Source organism: Cavia porcellus, unplaced genomic scaffold (genome assembly GCF_034190915.1).
Source record: "Cavia porcellus strain 051 isolate PalLab524CR breed Dunkin Hartley unplaced genomic scaffold, mCavPor4.1 scaffold_6, whole genome shotgun sequence".
In the NCBI taxonomy this organism is placed as follows: Eukaryota; Metazoa; Chordata; class Mammalia; order Rodentia; family Caviidae; genus Cavia; species Cavia porcellus.
Genome location: NW_026947489.1, coordinates 7936864 through 7959552, shown reverse-complemented (window position 1 = coordinate 7959552; position 22689 = coordinate 7936864). Strand labels below are relative to the sequence as shown.

The following is a 22689-nucleotide window of genomic DNA, read 5'->3' as shown; positions in this document are numbered from 1 at the left end:
CTGTTCCCACAAGTCTGCCCGGTCCCAGAATGTCCTCTGTTGGAGCCTCCTAGACTGTGGAAGAGTCCCAGTTTCCCTCACACAGGTCGATGCATGGCTCCCTGATCATCCCACTCTCAACTCCATTCACCAATTCCCGTTCTCAGAGCTTCCGCGCGTCTCTCTCCCTGCTGAGCTGATTCAGACGCAGCAGCGGCGGCAGGAAACCCAAATCGAGGCTTCCAATGGCGCGAGCTCCAGCTTCCATGCTGAGGCTTTTCTGTTCCTGTTATAGCACCAGGATTGCATTCCCAGTTGGTTTCTCTCAGCCCAGTTCGTTCTTGGGTCAGCAGGATATATCTCCTCTTGCTTAGGATTCCTCACTCCGCACCATTCCTGGATTCTAAGCTGGGTCTCTCAGAGAGCCTCCGTAGCTGCCGCTATCTGTCCGCCATGTTCTCCCAGAAGGTTATTATTTTCTTTTGTCTAATTGTTGTGGCTGGAACCAGTACCATGTTGAATAGAAGAAATTGGTCACATTCTTGTTCTTGAGGGAAAGATTTAAGCCTTTTGTTACTGTTTTCTGTATTCATGCCTTATCCTTTTGAGAGAATGAATTTATAGAAATAATGTGAGACCTTGGATGATGTTATCTTTTTCCGGAGAAGGATTGCTGTTGCTTCTGCCATCTCCTAGAAGTTTGTGTAATGCAAGATTCCTTTAACCCAGGATTGGGGCTGGGGTTTCTGCACACTTGAACCAGAGGAAATGTTGGTTCATTCCCTTGCTTCTGTGCTCTGGCCATTGGGGCTCCCTCTCCAGGCAGGGGGCTGTTTTGTTCAGGACCCCGGCAGACCCAGGATTCATCTTTCTATCGCTGTGACATCCGCAGCTCTCTGGATTCCTTACCTCCTGGATCTTGACTTGCTGTTCCTCATTATCTCCAGAATTCCTTGATACTTTTAAGAAGATAATTTCAAAAATGTTTCTTTTGGCATCTAAGTTCCCTTTGGCAGAAGCAGCTAGCTATTCCTTAGGAGACAAGTTCTTCCTTTTTACTTCTCCAGAAGCAGAGTTCATGATATTCAGGTACAACTTCCTTCTTGCTTAGACAAGGCACAAAGGGACATGATTATTTCTTATCCACGCATGGAGATGTGCATGTCACAAAGAACAAAAGTCTGAATCAGATGCACGGTCAGTGAGACATCTGCAAACATTACTCATCTGCGCATGGTACAAGGAGACACACAACCTTCCTTAGAGCAAGAGCTCAGATGCTGTCTTGCTTTGAGAATGACGGTCTCAGACTGGGCAGATAGCTCAGGGGTAAAGCATTTCCTAGTGTGCTTATGGCCCTCAGTTCTGTCTCTGCCCCAAAAGAACAATGTCTTAATCCTGTCTGATCTAGAGAAGAAAATGCTGCCATATGTAGGTCGGGGCCCCCAGAACCTGCTATAATACTGTGTCCTATTATTAAAATTCATTTATAAGGGAAAAACTCCTTAAGGACCAAAGGCAGTAGTGAACTGTCTGAACAGAGCCAGATGGGTAAACGCACCCTCCCTCCCTTCCCTTCTTTTTTTCCTCTCCTTCCATGGGTCACTTCCACGGAATTAACTCACTTCAGCTCTCCTTACCTCCAAATTCCAGCTGTTCATCATGGTAACACGAGTTGCTACAGTGAACCTCCAGTTAACACAACAGGATTAAAAATTCTATAAAGCACCAGACCAAACCCGAATGGAGTCCTGCTAAAGCTGAGGCTTTGTCTGACTGAGATCAGTTGTTTATCTGACTGAGAAATCAGGAGAATAGCCATGTCCACAGATACGCCAACTTTTGTTCACATTGTAAGGTTTCCTCTGCTGTGACCTTTATGTAAAGTATTTTTTTTTTTTGAGACAAGGTCTTGCTATGCAGTGCAAGTTGGCCTTGAATTTACTATGTAGCTTATCTTGTCCTCAAATTCTCAGTGATCCTCCTGCCTCAGCCTCCCAAGTGCTGGGATTACAAATGTATATCACCATACCTGGCCTGGGAAACTCCTTTTAAGTGACCAGTCTCTTTGTTCACCATTTATACTTTTCTTTCCTTCCTTCTTTCTTTCTTTTTTCTCCTCCTCCTCCTCCTTTTCCTTCTTTGTCTTCTTTTTGGCTTCCCATTTGAGCCCAAGGAGCAGAATCTCTGGCTCTCTGTGGTTCTGAGGCTGCCTGATTCACAAATAATTCTGTGTTCAATCAAACTGTTAAACTTGTCTCGACGATTTCTTTTTCTACTGGACTTGATTTTTAAAACAGTAAAGCAAGTTTAACTTCCTAGTATCTCCCTCTGCCTCCCAACCAGCTTTCCCAGTGAAGAGAGAGCCTTCTCTGAATCCATCTTCACTGAAGTCTCCTGCCGCTGAGAACACTCTTTCTGTATTATTCATATTTTTTTGGAGTAACATTTAATTAAAAAGGGGGAGGCCACTGGAAGCTAACAGCTGGCTCCTGTGCATACCTAAATGCTCACCCACACCTAAACGTTTCCCAAGTCTACCAGTTCTGAGTGTCTCTGCCATCCTTCCTTAACTGAAGACACTGCCACCTCTTGCCGAGCTGACAGCAGCAGCTCCTGAGTTCTCCTCCTCCTGTGGGCCTTCAATCCATTCTCTGCTCTGTGAAATGCAAGCTGGTCTCCCATCTCTCATCTGTTTGTTTCTCTTCTTGGTGGGGGCACCATGTAGCATGTCCATACTGCTGGGCCCAGTGGCTCTTGGCCTTGGTGCAGTTATCTGCTGTGCTGCCAGGCCGTGGCACAGTTGAACAGGCCAAAAATAGCCCAGGTTCTCGCCCATGACTAGGAAAGAAGTGCCAAGCACACACCTCCTAGTCAGTAGCTATGTTGTCTATGGAAGACCACATGACAGTAGCAGGAGGGACCCCCATCATTCCAGCTTCCAGTATGCAAAGGGTCAGGTGCCTCTGAGCCCCAGATGCCTCCCATTCTGTCTCTCACCTGTGCCCATGATCTGCTGCCCCCGGCATCCTGACGTGAGTTTAACCATAGATAACCATTAGGGCTGTGTTGTTTATAGCTGAATGAAGGGAGAGGAGCGGTTCCCTCTGCCTATCTCTGTACCTTTCTCTATCTCTGAAGCACCCCCTGGAGACAGGAAGTCTCCCCAATACTGGAGAGTGCTCTGCTTTTGCTTGTCCTTATGTGCAGTGAGTATTTAGCATATTTTCAACTCTTAATATGCATCAATAAACTCTCCGGGATTTGTTATGCTGATTGTGTTTTCTTCTGGTTCCTCAAGGCGAGGATTTTGTATGCTTTGTCCAATGAGGTACCCCAAAAGGCCTAAGAGAGTGGCTCCCACTGTGAACCTCTGATGGAATGAATGAATGGGTGAACAATGCAGGTGAGGGCAATATAAATCTAATTTCTTGGCATTCCAGTATCGCGCTCCTGTCTCCTTCCAAGACCTTAAAATGTGCTGCCCTGTGAATTTCGAGATAGAAAATGCTTCCAGGAAATTGGAATTTGTAACCGAGTGCTCTAAACAATGCCCTACAGAGGTTCAGTAATTTCATAAAGAACTAGAGGAGGCAGCTTTTGGCCACAGGCCAGCGCTCTGAGGTCAGCCACTCCATCTGTGGGATTCCCCACTCCCTGTTCATCCCTTGGTCATCCTGTTAAATTGGAAAATAAATCCCAGCCCGGGTAAGGTGTTGGCTGATAAAGGCTTGAGCTATTGCCCCTTCAAGGGGAATTTGCATTTTAATAGAGACTCGTCAAGGCCCAAAGGAATCAATATCTCTAACTGTAAAATTTGAAGCACTGGCAATTGAAATATTCTAGGGTGACACTCTCCTGGTGTGTCTGATCCAATAGACACTTGGTGAGTCCGGCCAGGCGGCCACGGGAAGAATGCCCCCGGGAGATGACCTGCCATTTCAGGTCCTTTATTGTGTCTCACTTTGCCTTTTTTATGCGTCTGATCCCTTTAGCCTTCCGAGCAGGGGCAGGCCTCAAGATGTCAGTCCAGTTCCTTTCAACAGGGTTAGTCTCAAGGTTGTCTCAGCAACAGGGCTACGACGAAGCAATTAAGGCAACTGAAACGTCCAAGAAAATATTTTTTTGGTGTTCAGGACAACTAATATTTATTTAAAACCACGTTGGCAAGAGGGAATAGAGATGGCTTGATAGGTTATTAATGCTACTGTCTATTTAAATACGTTTTGTGCAGTTTCGTATGAAGTCCAAACTTTTGACTTGCATGAGAAGCCCTGCAAAGGAAAGGTTGATAGGAGACATCCCAAGGAGACATCCGTGTGACCCCAGAATCCTGAAGACGCCGAGTTCTCAGTGGTGGCCGGCAGCTTGGGGGAATCTGGGGCTGCGGAAAATCAGCCTCTAGGATCCGGGCTTCTGCGCTTCCAGACAGGCTCCGGCCCGAGCGGTGGGGGCCGAGCGCGGGAAGCCTCCACTCCGCGCCCCTGCCCGTGGCCTCCGCTTGCTCCACGCGGCCACCGCGCGCGCCCATCCCGGGCCAACTCCCACGCCCCTGCCGCGCGGCGGGGCTGCCGTGCTTGCCCTTGTCGCGCTGCGGTGCCCGCTCCCTCTCCGGATCCGCCGCCGCCGCCCCGGCAGGAGGCGCGAGCACCAGGCCCCGCACCTGCGCCCTCCCCGGCGCCCTCCCCGGCGCCCGCCCGCGTCCGGCTCCCGCTCCAGCCCGGCCCAGCACCAGCGGCGGGGCTCGCGCCCGGGGACGGCGGCTCGCGCCCGCGTTCGGGCCGGGGCGCGCGCGGGGCGGGCGGCGGGCGGCCCTGCGGAGCGGCGGCGGAGGCATGGGCGCGGGCAGCGGCGGGGGCTGCGGGCGCCCGGCTCCCCGCCCGCCCCAGCCCGCGCCCGGCGCGCGGCCGCCGCAGCCTCCGCGGCCGGCAGGGAGGCGGTGCCCGCGCCCGGCGCAACTTGCCCCGGACCGGCTGTGAGCGCGGCGGCGCGCGTCCGGAGCCGGCGGAGCGGGCAGCGTCCCGGCGCCCGGCGCGATGCCTCCGGCCGGGGGGCCCCGCGCCCCGCGCCCCGCCGCGCTGCCCCGCAGCCTGTCCCGCCTGCGCGAGTGCCCGGGCCGCTCCCGCATCGTGCTGGCGCTCGGGGCCACGCAGATGGCGCTCGGATGCCTCATCGTGGCCGTCAGCTTCGCCGCCCTGGCGCTCACCACCTCGGCCCGTGTCCGCCACTCCTGCCCGTTCTGGGCCGGCTTCTCGGTGAGTGCCCGCGGCCGCGGGGACCGGCGCGGGCGAGGGCGCGGGCGAGGGCGCGGGCCGGGCGCGCGGGGCGCTGCGGCGCTGGGACGCCGGGGTCGGGCGGCTGCAGCGCGGGGCGCAGCTGCCAAACTCCGGTCAGGAGAACTCCGGGGACCGCCTCGCCGCTCCCTTCCGGACTGCGCCGATCCCCGGAGTTACTTTTCTTGGAGGAGGCAACCGCCAGGCGTCCACCCTTCGCGGGGCCGGCGTGGGCAGCGATCCGGCGGCCACCAGCGTGTCCGCGCCTGGCCGGTGGGTCCCCGGGAACTCCGAGGGCAGGGATGATTTCACTGCTGCGTCCCACGCGGGAAGGAGGGAACCGAATCCACAGCCTAACTGTGCGTCCCCGCGTGCCTTGCCTTGGCGGGGTCTTTCTGGGGTACGGGGCGCGCGGCGCGGTGTGTCAGGTTAGGTTGGGGTTCAGTGCGTGCAGCTGGGACTGCCGACCCCCTCTGGCCACTCACTGACTTGGCTCGGGGAGCGGGCTGTCCGTCCCCAAACGGTCTGAGGAGGGAACAGGGACCCGCAGCTGAGGCCTGGCGGGGGTGGGGGGCGTCGGAGGGGGGGGGTGTTTTCTGACTTCTGGACCTCAAGGGTGAAAGCTTTTCAGGCTCTTGACAGTCAAATCAGAGAAGTCTGATTGGGTGACTAAATCTCTGTAGGAAAAAGACATCAGGAAATGTCCATTAAACAAGTGATTGTCCCCCGGAGGTTAGTTTTTGGCATTTTGTAGCATTTTCAAGAAAATTGCTTTTTTCCTGCATTAGTAAAGAACGGGCAAATGAGAATGGGGTAGATGCGGAGGAGTAGATAGAGGTACTTGTTAAGGGGAACTCTCTGCCTTATGGTTCTGATACACATCCTGTATGCTTACACTGCAACTGTGTGTTTAAATGCCACTTACAGAAACCCAAACCAAACCTTTGTAACCAGTGTTTGCTATTTGCTCTGGAGTTTTGAAATTAAAAAAGAAATTTGTCCAGCTTGGCTTTATTTATTTATTTGTTATGGTCTTTGTTCTCTTAAGTTCATTGCTTGGCTCCTAAAAGGAGATCCGAGCAAAACTGCCTTGGAAACACCGATCGATACAGGTGTGGTTGTTCATCCTAATGGGAATATTAATTTTCAAAGCTTCTTTCAGATTAGAGGACCAGTCTTGGAAGGCTGAACAGGAATGAGAGTGTGTGGTCACAGCTTGCAGTGTTCAAATCTATGAGTGGGTGGGCGGCAGGCACGCGGGAGCCGTGATTCAGAGGCTCCCCTATATATAGCCTGCGCACATCTGTTGCTCGATTTTTAGTATTATTTAATATGCATTGTTTTTATGTGTGGCGAGTGGGCACTGAGGTTTCAGTCTGCTGAACCAGCCTACAGGTGGCAGACTGGTGGAGGAGCATCACTTCCTGGCTCTTCCCAAAGCATCCCCTCTCTCCAGCCAGCCTTAGCACTACCAGGGATCTGTGAAGAGGCTGCCTTCCAATAACAAACCTGAAAATGGGAAACATTAATGGGCCACAATAGAAAAGCTAATTAGGAAAAGTGCCCCTTTACTGCACTTCCGTTTAAAGAGTTAAATATGCAAAATAGTTAATTTGGTTTCATTTTCAGTGCTACCCTCTTCAAGCACTATAAACTATCAGTTCTAGCTTTCTGTGATTCGTGGTTCAAAGTAATTCCAGAGAATTCTGCTGTGTGTACACAGCTTTCTGGGCTCTGGAGCCAAGCACAACCTGTGTGCATTTTAGAGGTTTTCAGGTAAAGTCTGCCCAGGCTCTAAATCCCACCTACCCAGCTTTGCATCTATTTTCTCATGTTTTTTTTTTTTTTTCAGTCTTCAAACTTAATCATCCATAAGCACTTTTAAAATTCATTCAGTACAGTATATCCTGTTTTCCACACATGGCCTTTGCAGAAAGAGTGGTTGGCCCCAGGTATGCCAGGACAGATTTGTGGAGTTAGCATTGTTATGAGGGGATAACATGGGCACCTTGCCTGTCAAATCCACGCATCTGCCTCTGTGGATTCAACCAACGGAAGATTGAAAATGTTCCGGAAAAAACCCTACATCTGTACTGAATATACACAGACTTCTCGGGGGAATCAGCCACTAAACAAGCAGTGTAACAACTGTTTGCACAGGCTTGTGTTGTGTTAGGTATGGTAACTCATCTAGAGATGATTTAAAGGATATGGGAGGATTCAGGATAAGTACTTATGCTCAGGATAAGTAACCTGAGCGTACTGCACAGTTTTACAGGAGGGATTTCAGTGTCCATGGGTGTTTGTTTTTGAGGGATTGGGGGCTCCCCGGAGCTGCATAAAGTTGCCCTCTGGGACTGGGCATTGGTGACACTCCCTGTCTTGTAAGACTCTTCCTTTAAGAAGGATATGCAGGGCGGCTGTTTTTTCACAGATGTCCATGCTGTGGGGCTGAGGGCTGTATTCCTTTTTCTTGACTCTGTTGAAAGCAGACCTATGTGCTGCTTAGCTGTCTCTGGTCATCCTGGCTGTCTCTGTGGATTGCACATGGTGAAAAACAGCTCTAGAAACTATCCTCCTCTCTTTAAAAAAATGACAGCCAAGGAAAACAATTTACTCTTACTGGGCACTTACTGTGTGCTGGACATGTAGTTAGTTTTTACGTGGTGTGCGCTGGGAATGACCTACATCGCCTGTTACACTGGATCCTTGGCGAAGCAGCTCATCATGGTGGGAGCACTGCTCACCTCATGGCCAGGGAGCAAAAAACAGGGGAAGAGACAGGGGCTGAGGTCCTACTGTCCTCTTCCAGGGCTCCCACGGGGCCTCTATCTTCCAATAGCACCACCATGAGGACTGAGAATGGAACAAGCTGAATCAGGGTGCGGGAATCAGGGCCGCTTAAGATCCAAGCTTCAACTGAGGCACTGGAGACAGGTGAGGGGGAGGCAGGCCTGGCTGGAGGACTACAGGCAGCACAGAGCAGCACAGCCCATTCCGTTCACTTGAGGACACCTTAAGATGGTTTCCTGGTGGGCCATTCTATGCACTGAGGCAGTGGCTCAGTTTCCCCGTGATCAGTGCCCAGAGTTGACCATCAGTACATATGAACAGTTTACAGGGTGCAGAGAGCTGGAGGAAGTCTTAAGAGCAGCTTCATTCTTTACTATAAAATTTTGTTAATGCTCAGGATATCGAACAAGTGCATTGTGAATTGCCTATTACATATGCCGATAAAGACAAAGGCATTGTGAGCTAACTGTAGGTGTGTGTGCATGTGTGGCTTTAAGAGCAACCCCATTGTATTTTTTCAGACTCCAAAAGCAATATATATTTGTCATAATAACTAAAAACAAAGAAATGTACAGAAACTTATTTTCTTCTGCACCAGTTCTCTACCCAAAGGTAACCAGTACTGCCAATATTATTTAATATGATCTCTCTGTTACATTTTCTTGTTGCTGAGACAAAATACCCAGTACCCAAAGTTAAAGGAGGAAAAGTGTGTTTAGCTCACAGTCTGTAGAGGTTTAAGTCTGTAGTTGGCTGGCTCCAGGGCAGCGTGGCTTGGCAGAGGGCCACTGCAGAGGAGAAAAGTTCATGCCAAAGTAGGACAGGCAGAAGGTAGCAAGCGAGTGACAAGCTGTGACCACAGCTCTGTCTGCCTCTTGTGTTTTACCCAGGCTACCCACCCTTAGGGAGACAGCCCTCATACCCTTAATGTTGGCACCGAACTGTCAAGCCCAGCATTACATCCTTGGTCCCAGCAGTGCAAACCATAGATCCAACCACCCCTGAAAAGCCCTCCCTATGACCACATGAGGCTGCTGGGGACATCTATATATAAACCATTATGTGATCCTTCTGTGCTTTCCTTTATAATCCCAAAAATGTCTTAGAGCTTATATGTATGGAATGTTTCTTTTCTTTTATAAAACATAAAAATGGGGCGACGCCACCTACATATTACTCTGTAACTCCTTTTTAAATGCAGTGTGTAATGAATATTCCCCACCATCTGTTACTATTTTTAACCCATTTTTATGGTTGCATAATAGTCCATAGAACGGATGATTACAATTTATTCAGTTTTTCTCCTGCTGAGGTTATGCTGGTTACAGCAGTTTTGTCTCTGAACAAACAGTGCTGCTAATACTAGGTACAGGTGTTTGCTTCTAAGGATCAATTCCCCAAGATGGAATTGCTAGTTATAGCTTAGAGCTGGAGTGGTCCCCAAAGTCCCATGTGTTGAAGGCTCGGTTCCCAGTCTGTGGTATTACTGAGCGGTGATGGAGCCTGTTGGGAAGAATTATGCCATTAGGACATGACCTTGAAGGAGACACTGGAAACCTCAGGCCCCCTCTCCCTCTACTTCCTGAGCTTGGTGTAGTAAGTGGTTTCCTTGGTCCTGTGCTTCTGCTGAGCTGTTCTGCTTCACCGCAGGCCCGAAAGCCACAGTGCCAATCAACCCATCAACTGAGTCCTCCGAAACCATAAGCCATAATAAACCTTTCCTTCTTGTAAATTGAGTTTCTCAGCCCTTTTATGATAGTGACAGCTGACAAATACATTAGTCAAAGTACCAATTTGGAAGTTCCAGTATGGAATTTTATTAGGTATTGCTGGATTAATTTCCACAAAAGATTATAGTGAGTCCTACCTACAGGAACATCACATGACAGTTCCATTTTCCCACCTATGCAGTGTTGGAGGTTAGCGGTCCTGAACATTTTTATTAATTTAATGAAAGAAAATAGTCATCTCATTGTTTTCACTTGATCTAAATGGTCATTGTTACTTTATTATGTGTTGCAGATTTTCTTTGTCTTAATTTTTGCTGTCTTTTGCCATATAGAGTTGTGTCTGGTTTCTTGTAACATCTTAGGATTTAGACTGGAATGCCATTTAATTTTATGTATTTGGAAGTGTTGAGTTTTGTCATATCAGCTCTTCCAGTCAGGAACATGATGAAGATATCTTCATCATGATATCTTCATCATGTTCCTGACTGGAAGAGCTGATATGTGTGTTATATCTTCCAGAGAATGTTGTATGGGTGATATGTTCATTGTAGAAGAATATTTTTTCCCTTTCCTCTAACCTGTCTGAGAAACCACTCAGCAAGACAAGAAAAGCTCAGGGATGATTTTGGTCAGCGGAAGTGGGGGTGCCCCTAGGTGAGTGGGTGAGTGAGGCCCAGCACTCGCCCAGTAGGATCACCAGGAGGCACTCGTCCTCAAAGTAAAGTGGATGCCTGGGTGCATAAAACTGGAAAAGTCCTCTAAGGTTTGTTTATGAATGAGAGCAGCAGATTGCACAGGGCTGTGAAAGAGTCCATATCTTTCCTTAGAGAATCATAGAAATGCATAGCTATGGTCTCTTCTCAAAAGACAGAGTCTTACCCTGAGCAGAAATGACTAGAAATGTACACCAGATTGAGCGGACAGGAACACTAATGGTAAGAGAGAGCAGGTTCAGGCAGTAGAGGTAAGGAGATGGACTTTCCCAAAAATATATCTCAGAAAATTCTTGTGTTCATCAGCTTTCTGTTAGTATAACAAAATACCCAAGATCATCAATTTAGGAGGAGAAAAGTTTTAAATTGAGTGTATTTTTAGTCCTTGGTTTCTTGGCCCTGTTGCACTGGGCCCGTGGTGGCACAGAACGTGTTGGTTATGGAACGCAGGGCAGAAGAGGTCTAACAGTGACCGAGAAGCAGGGAGAGAAATGCAGGGGCTAGAGGCCCTGTAGCCCCTTCAGGGACCCCCCAGCCCTCAGTGCCTTAACTGCTCCCCAATAGGCCCCCTCTTATAGGTTCTGCTGCCTCTCAGAAGTGCCCCTGGCTCCCAACAAGCTGTGAAGGTGTGGACCCCTCTGGGGTACCTTTATCCAGGTCGTAGCACTGCTCCAACAGCAGCAAAACTAAACAACCTGACAAACTGAGAGCGTAGCTTTAGGAGACAAGGACTTCTAAGATACAGAGGTAAAGAGGTTCTAGATTTAACTGAAAAACAAATAAGTGAGCTCATATTTTGAGTCTTACAAAGATCAACACTGCCCAGCTGGGAAAGATGTCTTAGCCAGCGCCCTGCCCGCCTTTTGTTAGGAGCTTCCTCCCACCAAGCATTGCCAGCCAACCAAACGACCCCCAAATTAAAACAAACCCACAGAATTTTGCAAGAATAATATCAGAAATGAAGAGAATTATAAAAGATATGTCTACATAAAACTTATGAGAGAACTGAGAGATGATAGAAATAATTAAGAAAAAAATGAATTTCAGAAACGAACACTAAATTAGAAGGAAAATGATCAGTGGATACCCTAGAAGGTATAGAAATAAACATAGGAGATGAAAAGGAGGAAAATGAAAAAAATGCAAAGGAACAGAGCACACTAGAAAAAATATAGGAAGCAGGAAAATAAATTTCAATATATGTGTAATAAAGTGTTCAGATGGGGGCGGGGGATTTAGCTCAGCGGCATAAGCGCCTGCCTTGCAAGCAGGCAGTCGTGAGTTTGATCCCTGATACTGATAAAAAAAAAAAAGTGTTCAGATAAGAAAAAACAAACAACAGAATAAAACAAATATTGAGAAGTATAATGCAAAAAAATTCTTGAAGTAGAAGAAAACTTGGAAGCCTGCACTGTGTGATTGGGAATAAAAATCAGTGGCGAGCTGTCAAAATTGAGACATTTTCCTAAAATAATGGGTTTTAAAAATAGGGAAAAATCCTTTGGCCATCCAAGTAAAAAAAAAATCATACTTATGTTAGGCCAGTAAAGAATGAAATTGTATTTGTAAAGATATTATTTCAGAGAGATCTGAAGAAATTTCTAAGTAATTTCTGTATAGAAAAGGTGCAGAACAGAACTGAGAGATCTTGTATCTTTCTACTTGAATTCCCTAATTGTAACCATTTTTGGGGGGGAGTGTTGTGCATGGGTTGTGCTTTTGCACAGTCTCTTTCTCAATGAAAATAAAATGTAGTATCATTCACGTTTTTCGTAACTTTCTGTGAGCCAGAATGCTGACATGAGGCAGCATCATGCCTAAATATTTCAGCCTCTCTCTCCCCACCCAGCGATGCTGTTCGACCACAAAACCTCTCCAACTTCAAACATCAATGCTGGAGGAATCTGGCGGCCCCATTCTCTGTAGTGGTACTGGGGACTGAACCCTGGGCCTTTGCACTAAGCTGATTGCCCCTTTTATTTTTGGTTTTGCGCCAGGGTCACTAAGTTGCTAGTTGTTTAGGAGAGGCTCTTACTTGTGATTCTTTGCCTCCCACGGTGCTGAGATCACAGGTGGCCACACCACGGTAGTCTTACCCAGGTCAAAGATCCCTTCCAGCTTCATCAGCCGTTCACACAATGTTCCCTCCAGTCCAGGGTCCTTTCCAGGGCATGTTTCTTGTGTCTTCACTGTACTCAGTCTTCTTCTGCAGAGCATGGTTATGTCCTGAAGCTGCCCCGAAGCCAGGTCCTTACGATTGGTACCTAGGGTCCAGTGCCATGCACATGTTCTGGGTGAAACTTTCCCGGTAGTGATGCTGTGCTCTCTGAAGTGCCTCCCCCAGGACACACCTGTTGGACACTCTCCTGCACTGGCCATCTTAGTCTTCATCAACTGACGTTGTCACCTGCCAGTTGCAACCATCTTCCCTTTACCTATTCCCCACTTGCTACGGCTATTTCAGGGGTGTCGTTCTGAGATGATGCTGATGCCCTGATTAGGGTCAGGCCTCTCCCGGTGAGCATCCGTGTCTGTCAGGGGGCCACCTGCGTCAGCCTCCTCCATGATGACCTCCACATCACGTTTTCTACTTTCACCTTTCTTTCTGTACTTATTGTTATTCTATGGAAGAAGATCTTACCCTTCTTTCTCATTTATTCATTTTAAAGTTCATAGCAATAGAGACTCACGGCCACCCATTTAATTCAGTGGGTCCTTGTATACTAACATTTTTAAAATTTTGATGCTCTGTCGGCATCAGATGCTCTGCATTTTCTGACTTTCTGACACCTGTTCCAGGCTTATCGGTGCATTTCTGTTCTCCCTTCTGGAAATGTGCCATTTCTCCGAGGCTTGTGTCTTTGAATTGAGGTTGAGGTTTGCTCAGTGTGAGCTTTGCTGAGGGGTGTGTTTGCTTCTAAGCTCTCTCCATGGCTGTAGATAACAGACCCACCCCATCTTTGATTATTGTTTTAATCTACTAGTTTTATCTGTTAGAAGAATGCCAAAGTCTCTATCATTATGGAATTTTCTGTTTCTTCTTCAGCGTGGTCAATTTTTGTCTTTTTTTTTTGCATTCTGTGAGGGGGTGCTTATATATTTAGCGTTATAATTTGCAATGTGTGCAACTCTTTATGAGTTGAATTTTTAAAAAAATAATGTCCCTTTTACTCTTGGTCTTTTTTTTTTCCTTCTGAAGTATAATTTGTCTGATATTCATACATAGTTACTCCAACTTTTCTTTGATTATTGTTTCATTATATAACTCTTAAACATTTTTATTTATTTATTTATTTTTAGTATAACAAAAAACAGTTTACTTGGGGAAAAAAGATAGAAAAGAAAGAGGATACACTGCTCCTGAGAGGTAGTAGGGGGCTTCAAAGCTGAAAGTCCCCCAATTTTTACTTTTGACTTGACTGTGTCATTATATTTGTGCTGAGTTCCTGTAGAAAGCTTGTAGTTGGATATGTTTTTAAATTTTATTTTTAAAATAAAAAATTGTATCGTGTACAACGTGATGTTTTAATATATGTGTATATTGTGGATAATTAAATCAATCCAATTAACATATTTATCACTTTACATACTTGTAATTTTGTGAAGAGAACATTTAAAATCTCCTCTCTTAGTGACTTCCAAGTCTGCATCGTTCATGAATTCTGGTCATTATACTGTGTCGCGGATTCCAGATCTCACTCCTCCTAACCAAGCTCAGTGTTTGTCACCTCTCCGTCCCCGTGCACTCAGCCCCTTCGCCCGCTAACCACCCTTGTACTAGCTTCTTTCAGGTTCCAGACCTGAGTGGTATCGCATTGTATTTGTCTTTCTGTGCTTACCTCAGTTCACAGAGCATGATGGCCCCTGGATTCATCCACATTTTCACAGGTGACAGAATTTCCTTCTTTTAAAATATAATTTGTTTATCCCTTTATCTGGTGATGGACACTTAGGCTGATTTCATATCCTGTCTAATGTAAGTAGTTCTGGCATGAATGTGGGAGTGAAACTCTCCTTGGCATACGTTTTCTTTTCCTTTGCATAGATACCAGAAGTGGGATTGCTCGATTATAATACAGTTCTATTTTTGATTTTTGGAAGACGTTCCATACTGTTTTCTATAGTGCTTATACTGATTTGTGTTGTTATCAGTAATGTACAGCGTGACCCTTTTCTCCACATTCTCATCAACACTTGTTATCTATTGTCTTTTTATTAAAAATCATTCTTAATAGAGTGGGGATAGCTCACTGTAGTATTAATTTGCCTTTCTCTGAGTATTAGTGATGGTGAGTATTTAAAAAATTTAGCTGTTAGCTATTAAGGGTTTTTTTGTGGGAAATACCTATTTAGTGTTTTTTTTTGCCCATTTTATTTTATTTATTTTAAAAAAATTTTTCCTTTGTAAAAGTTTTAAACTTTGCTTTCTAAAAGAAAAATCAAACTATTCATATATTTTAATCTGAATTATGAACACATTTACATTTAAAATATGCAAAGGTATACATTTTAGATCAAATATCTTATCCTTAATGCAGCTCTTTTTTTGAAGAAAGGGATTAACTATACAAAACCAGGACTTAAAAATTTTTTTATTTTTAAAAATATTTTTTATTTTAAAGAGAATAAAGCAAAAGAGAACAGAACAAAGCAAATAGAACAGAACAATACAAGCAATCCTGTCTTCTACATAGTTGAGCATTCTTTACACACAATAATACCAAACATAACAAAATAGTATAAAATAGTACAAAATAGTATAAAACATAACAAAAAACTATAAAATAGTATTGAAAAGAATGAAAGCATTCAAAGCCAAATAACAGGAAATGAACAGTGGCTACTATAATATCTCATTTTCCTCAAAAAATTTGTTTATACCATCTCATATAATAGAATCAAATAAAACACAAGAGGATAGAACCAATCAAGACAGAAGAACAAAAGCATGGTAGGATTTCAAAGCAAGATGATAGTAAATCAGCAGTGACTGCCATAATGTCTTGTTTTCTTCAAAGTAGCTGTTCATACCATCACACATAATAAAATCCAACAAAACAGAATAAAATCCATCAAACCAATGAATGAAAGTGTTATAAGACTTTAAAACAATATAATAGGAAACCATGATTACCATAAAATATCCCATTATATTCAAAATAGCTGCCCCTACCATCTGACAGCATGGAATCTTAACAAAACAAGACAGAAGAAAGCCAAACCTTAACAAAATTGTGTAAACAATGCAAGAGTTCAAGATAAGACAATAATTAGTTGACAGTAGTTTCCACCTTTCCCTCCCAGGGATTTCCTCCTCTTTGCTCTTACATTAACTATTTTGCTTTTTGAACCCATTAACTCCTTCTGTTTCTTAGGCTAGAGTTCACGCATATGAGTTCAAACTGTTTGACCCACGAACATGATCTCCAGTTGCATCCATTTACCTGCAAGATCCTCGAGGTTATCTTTACAGCTAGGTAGCTTTGCACTGCATGAAAACACCGCATCTTTCTTATCCATTCTGTGGTTGATGGGCAAGTTACTCTTGCTTTTTTTTTTTGGTCTCCTGTCACATGGAGCAATTGTTTTCTCTCTAATTTTCAGTCTATGAATTTCCTTTCCAGTTAGTTGTATGCCGTATATCTATAGAGCTTGTTTCTTGATCCACTCTCCCTGGGTTTACTGCTGACCTGAGGCCATCTACATTAATGGTTACAACCAGCATACATTGGTTTGTCTCTGCCCTGCTATTCTCCTGCTGTTGGCCCTCCACTTTCCCCCTTCATTCAATTGCTTGTCTTCTTTGGTGATCCTCCCCTGCTGCTGTTCCTGGAACCATGGTCAGCTTTATCTCTTCCTAGAATTTTCCTTTGAACCTTCTATTAGGTTGGTTTGTCAGTCATGAATTCCTTCAGTTGTTCTTTATCATGGAAGTATCTTATTTTTCCATCAATTTTGAAAGATACATTAGCTGGGTAGATCAATCTGGGTTGGACGTTGTTTTCTTTCAGGGTTTGAAACACTTTACTCCATAATCTTCTTGACTTGATGGTTTGTGTTGATAAGTCTGCTATGATTCTGATTGGTTTTCCTTTATAGGTGACCTGTCTCTTTTCTCTAACAGCTTTTAATATTCTGTTCTTGTGCTGAATTTCTGGGATCTTGATTATTATATGTCTGGGTGTAGATTTACTTTGGTTATGGCTAGGTGTAGTTCTATATGCCTCACTTATCTGCATGCCAGATCCATTTCCCATGTATGGAAAGTTTTCTTCTATTACTACTGTGAATATCCTTTTGATTTCATTTGTGTTGACACTGCTTCTTCACCTACACCTGTCATTCTTACGTTATGCTTATTTGCATCATCTTGCAGCTGTTGAGTTGTCATTTCCTGATTCCGGATTATTTTTTTTAAGGAGAGAAAAAAACCAAAGCAAAACAGTAAAAGGGTACAAGTAATACAGAATTTCAAAAAAAAACAGTAAGAAATCACTAGTTAATAGATTACATACTGTCATCTTAGAAATAGTTGTTTAAATTACAGAATTAAAGCATACAAAGTGGACATTCAAACAGAGATTGCAAACAGTTCTGTTCAATGATCCAACAAAAACTTAGTAATATGGTTTTCTATCTTACACACTTAAATATACATGCAGTTATATCCTTTAGAGCACTTTCTTTTCCTCTCTTTTTTATAAAAACAATTACACATTTTGGGTTTTATTATTCTTACAGTTCTTATTACTTTTTTGGAAGAGAATAAAACCAAATGTGACAAAACAAAACAGAGTCCGTTAAAACAGAAGGATGGACATAGTACATGGTGTAAAAATGGAATACCAGGTGATCAACAATGGTTACCATAATGCCTCTTGCTATCTTAAAAAGAGTTGCCTATATCATCAGGCATAATAGAATTGAACAAAACAGTACAGAACAAAACCAATAAAATCTAAACATTGGAGACCTTACAGGACTTCAAAAGAAGATAATAGTCAAACCAGAATGGGCATCATAGTGAATCTTACTGCCTTCAAAGTAGTTGCCTATACCCTCAAACTTGATACTATCAAACAAATCAGAATAGAATAAAATCAGTCAAAACAAGATGGGGAGAGCAATGCAGGGGTTCAAATCAGGTTAATAGGAAAACAAAAAGTTACTATAATATATCCTGCTATTTTAAATTTTATTTTTCCCTTAATTAAAAAAATAATAAAAAAATAATTTAAAAAAAGGAAAAAAAAGGGGAGATCAAGATAAAAGAGGACATATCAGCAAAACAACACAGGTCAGAACAGAACAATTTAAGAAACATAGTGTTTCACCACCAGATAACCTGACATAATAGTAGTTACCATAGTGTCTCTTTCCTTGAAATATTTGAGTATAACTTCATATCCTATAGCATCCAACATATCGAGACAGTGTGAAACCATTCAAGAGAATGAAAGTATTACAGGGTATTTAGAACCAACTAACAGAAATGAACAATGGTTTCTATATTATCTCTTTGCCTATAAAAATTTTTGTTTATACTGTCACATATATTAAAATCCAATCCACAACGTGATAAAACCAATGGAGACAGAAGAACAACAGCTTGATAGGACTACAAAACAAGATGATGAGCGCTAGCTATTATGATGTCTTGTTTTCTTCAAAATAGCTAGCTCTTCATACTATCACAGACAGTAAAATCAAACAACCCAGAATAAAACCATTCCAATTAATGAGTGAAAACATTATATGGCTTCAAACCAGTATAATGGGGAATCATGATTACCACATACTTTTATGTATTCTTATCATTTTTTACACTAGGGAAACTATTCGGTATTTATACACGTGAGTTTGATTTATTTCACTTATGAGTATGGTCTCAAGCTGCGCCCATTTATTTATAAATATCTCAATGTGATCTTTCTTTATAGCTGAGTAGTCCCCCATTGTATAAAAGTACCACAACTTTTTTATACATTCCTCAATTGACGGACACTTAGGTTGTTTCCAAGATCTGGCTATTACAAATTCCGTGTTATTTTTAAGAGATCTTTCCTTTCACGATCATTAGCTGCAGTCCTGTCTTCAAGGTTTGAAGGCTCTTTCAAGTGGTTTTGCCAGCTTTCGATTGAGTTTTTAATTTCCTGCATCTCTCTTTGAATCTGTTTCATGCATTGTAACTCCTTTTTACCTTCATTCAAGGTTTCCATCATTTTCCTATGCTCCTCTTTATTGTCTATGTCTTCTTTAGACCTGCTGGATAATTCTTTCAGTATGTTTGTGATTTCTTCTTTTACCTGAGACATTATTTCTGATTTGATGCTTTTACAATCTCATGAAGCTGTTTCCTTACTTCAGCTGCTATCCTCTCAGAGATTTCAGGTGTGTGACTTCCATTTTCTTCCATGACTGTATCCCCCAGACTTACTGTGTGTGGGCTAGAGGTCTGAGTTTGCCTTTTGCTCCTTTGTCTTGACATTCTGAGTTCCTTCTAGCAAGCTGGTGGGGTCCCAGGGGCTTCCTGTGTTGGCTGCTCCTAGGCAGTGTAGGGGGATGGGACAGGCACCTGGGCTCCTCTAATTCCAGATTTACAGGGAGGTAGCAGAGTGTGGAGCGGGCTTCTCCAGAGCTATGCAGCTACACTGGGGCCTTGGTGACAATCAGGGGTGCGTGTTGGTGAGGCTGTTTCTCTCAGACTGTGTGCCTACACTGGGACTCCCACAATATTGGCAGACACACAGGGATGTGTTTGTCTGATTCTGTTAGTGGGTGATGGCTGTCTGAGGGAACCAAGGGCCTCCTATGGATGCCCAGGGCTTACCTGGCTGGGTGCTCCTGCTCCTGCTGGCTGACTGCAGGAAGGAGCCTTTGGGTGGCAGCTCCCTAAAGGTGAAGGTGGATATGCTGGTTCTCTCTGCCCACACTGGCCACCTGTGGGACGCGGCCTTTTGGTGGCCACACACAACAGGCAGACGTGGATCCCTCTGTTTCCTTAGGCCCATGCTGGGCGTGCCGAGGAAAGGCCTTCAGGTGGAGGCCCCCAGAGGGCAGAGGCAGGCCTTATCCTGGTTCTCTCTGCCCATGCTGGGCACGGGGAGGAAGGGGCCTTCTGGTGGCGGCTCCTGGCAGGCATTTTTGCCCATTTTAAATTGAATTGTTTGCTTCCTTGTTACTGAGTTGTCTGAGTTCCTTATATATTTTGAGTATTAGCTGCTTCTCATGTATATGGCCTGCATGTACTTTTCTTCCAGGCTGTAGTTGTCACATCACTTTGTTGGTTGTCTTCTTTGCTGTTCAGGAGTGTTTAGTTTCATGCCATCTCAGTTGTCTGTTTCTGCTTTGTTACATACGGAGTCATATATTTAAAAAATTGCTATGGCCTGTGTCAAGAACTTTTCCCCTGTTTTCTTTGAGTAGCTTTATAGTTTCATGTTTCATATTTAAGTCTCTAATCCATTCTGAGCTGACTTTTGTTTGAGGGATGGAGATAAGTCCTCAGTTTCATAGTTCTGCATGTAGATACTCAGTTTTCCCAACAATGTTTATTAAAGATGAGGCAGGTGATATCTCCTGGCTTTGTTTCTGATGGAGATTCCTTTGGCTCTTTGGGGTCTTGTGTGATCTCATTAGAAATGTGGGATTGTTTCTATGAAAAAATCATTGGAATTTTGATAGGGATTTTATTGAATCTATAGATCACTTTCTGTAGTATGAACATTTTACTGTATTCTTCCATCTATGAGATTTTTTTCATTTATTCATGTCTTAAATTTCTTTCATTATTATTATTATTACTGTTGGTTTCCAGTGTACAAGTATTTCATCCATTTGGCTAGGTTTATTCCTATGTGTTTACTCTTTTTGTAGTTGTTGAAAATGGGATTGCTATCTTGATTTATTTTGGGGGGTAGTTCATTGTGTACAGATATGCTACTGGTTTTAGAGTTTTGATTTTTTTCCCACTCTTGTTATTGATTTCTAGTTTCATAACAACCTGACCAGAGAAGATACTATTGTTTAGTCTTCTTCAAGTTTTCAAGACCTGTTTTGTGAACGGCAGTTTTATGCTTTGGTTTGAGTCACCTTTCTCCACTTCTGTGGATCTTTGGCCCTTACTTTTCTTGCTTGGACATCACAATCTGAGTCCCTAGCCGAATCCCCTTGCTGTGATTGCCACCACACTCCACCCTGTGTCTCCAGTTAAGGACATTAAGAGTTGGTTTGCGGTTAACATTCAGTACTTGCATATATTTATAGTGGAAATACATTTGTGTTAGCACAGGTTGTTATCTTGCCTGAATTAGAAGCTAATATCTTTAAAGAATTGTTTTAGTTGTGCTCCTTGTGTATAGCACATGGCTGGATTTTGTTTTTTTTTAAATATGACTTGTAAATCCTTATTCGATGCAGGGAATTCAGGCCACTCTCATTTGTTAAAATAACTGGTAGATTTAGTTTTATTCTTTTTGCCTTATTTTAGTTTTATTGTTTTTGCTTTTTCTTTTACTAGGTCAAATCTCTCTCTCTCTCTCTCTCTCTCTCTCTCTCTCTCTCTCTCTCTCTCTCTGTCTGTCTCTATCTATCTCAAATGCTACCCAAAATTCTCATATATTCAGAGATGAGATTTTGGAATGTGATTGGATCATGGATCCATTCAGTGATGACTTAGTGGCTGAACACTGTGCTATTAGAAGGTGGAGCCGGATGGAGCTGGGTCACTGGGGCTGTGACCCGGAAGGGTTTATTTCTGTCCCTGTGTGTTCTCTTTTGCTTACTGCTTGCCATGAGGTGAGCAGTTGTCTCTGCCATGTCTTTCCACTATGATGCTTCTCTCTTGGAGTTAGCTGACAGTGGACCGAATCCTCTGAAAACTGAGCCAAAATAAACATCTCCTTTGTTGGGGTGTTGGGTATTTTGTCCCAGTGATTCTAATTTACTGTCTTATATATTTTAAAGTATGCAGTGTGCAGTGCAGTGGCTTCAATGATTCACCTTGTTGTGGCGAGAGCCGGTTGGAAGAGGCAGAGGTGTGTCTTGAGAGTGCATTACGTCCTTGCTGGCACTTGTCCCTTGCGTTCTGCTGTCCGGCTGCCCTGAAGCAAACGGCTTTGCTCCACATCCTTTCTACCATGATGCTTCTGCCGTGGAGCTAGCTGACAAAGGACTGAAACCTCTGTGGGCCAACCTAAACCTCTCCCCTGTATCAGTGGTTTTTGCCCCAGTCACGAGAAAGCTGACCAACATAATATCATCACATGATAAATATGATCCTGCCCTCCTTCAAGCCACATGACTTCTTTAGTACCTTACCTCACCTCCGTAACTACTGTCCACCACCGTCAAAGCTGTGAACCCCACAGCTTTCTCTCTCTGTCCCTGGCTCCCTTAGAAGACTTCTTCAAAAGAAAACCACCTTGAGTATTACAAGTCTGCATACTTTGAATATGTGAGAGTGGATTTTTTCTTTTTCATTTTTTTATTGGAGGAATTTCAAATAGGCATTTTGAAAGGTCAGAAGTATTGTGTCCTGTGGTTTTATTGAAGATCAAGGGTATTATAATAAAGGCTCTGATGGTTGCTTCAGACTGCTTTTTTGTTGTTTCCATATTTGCTGATTAGTTCAGACCAAGGCTCAGGCTTTCTGCTCTTGCAGAACTGCTGTCAGGGTGACAGTCATGGGAGGAAAAGTGTTGATAGATACAGACGGTGGCACACACTCTCAGCTCCCAGTACCTCGTCCTTCTCAGTAACCCTTAGGGACTCCCTGCTGGGGCCGTCACCTGCCTGCGTGTGTCTCTCAGGACCTTCGAGAAACCACCTTTGCCTTTGTGGCAGGGGTATTGTGTTAGGCAGCTCTCTGTTACTTTAAAAAACATCTGCGATAACCCATTTATTAAGAGCAGTGGTTTATTTTAGCTCTTGGTTTTTGAAGTTTCAGTTCATGATTGGTGGGCCCCGTTGCTTTTAGGCTTGTACTAAGGTAGCTCATCATGACTACGGTGTGTGGTAAAATCAAACTGTTTATCGCGGCTGGGAGGAGATGGAGAAGGGAAGGAAGGAAAGGGGAGAGGAGGAAAGGACTCCTTCAGAAGCACACATGCACTAAGCCATGCCTCTTAAAGGCTCCACTACCTACCAGCAGCACCACCCTGGGGAGCTCTCCTTCCCCACATGGAGCTTGGAGGGCACTTA

General features: G+C 44.1%; 1 protein-coding gene across 6 annotated transcripts in view; it reads left to right on the top strand.

Moving 5' to 3' along the window:
* Window positions 1-5000: 5000 nt before the first annotated feature.
* The window catches only part of Entrep2 (endosomal transmembrane epsin interactor 2), a 412216-nt gene continuing 394527 nt past the window's right edge, over window positions 5001-22689 (top strand). For 5 of the 6 annotated variants that reach the window (XM_063249887.1, XM_063249890.1, XM_063249886.1 and 2 more), the window contains exon 1: window positions 5001-5234. In XM_063249887.1, the coding sequence (XP_063105957.1) occupies window positions 5016-5234 (219 nt within the window). In that variant the 5' untranslated portion in view covers window positions 5001-5015. The remainder of the gene's footprint in view (window positions 5235-22689) is intronic. The other variant, XM_063249891.1, reaches the window with a different exon arrangement.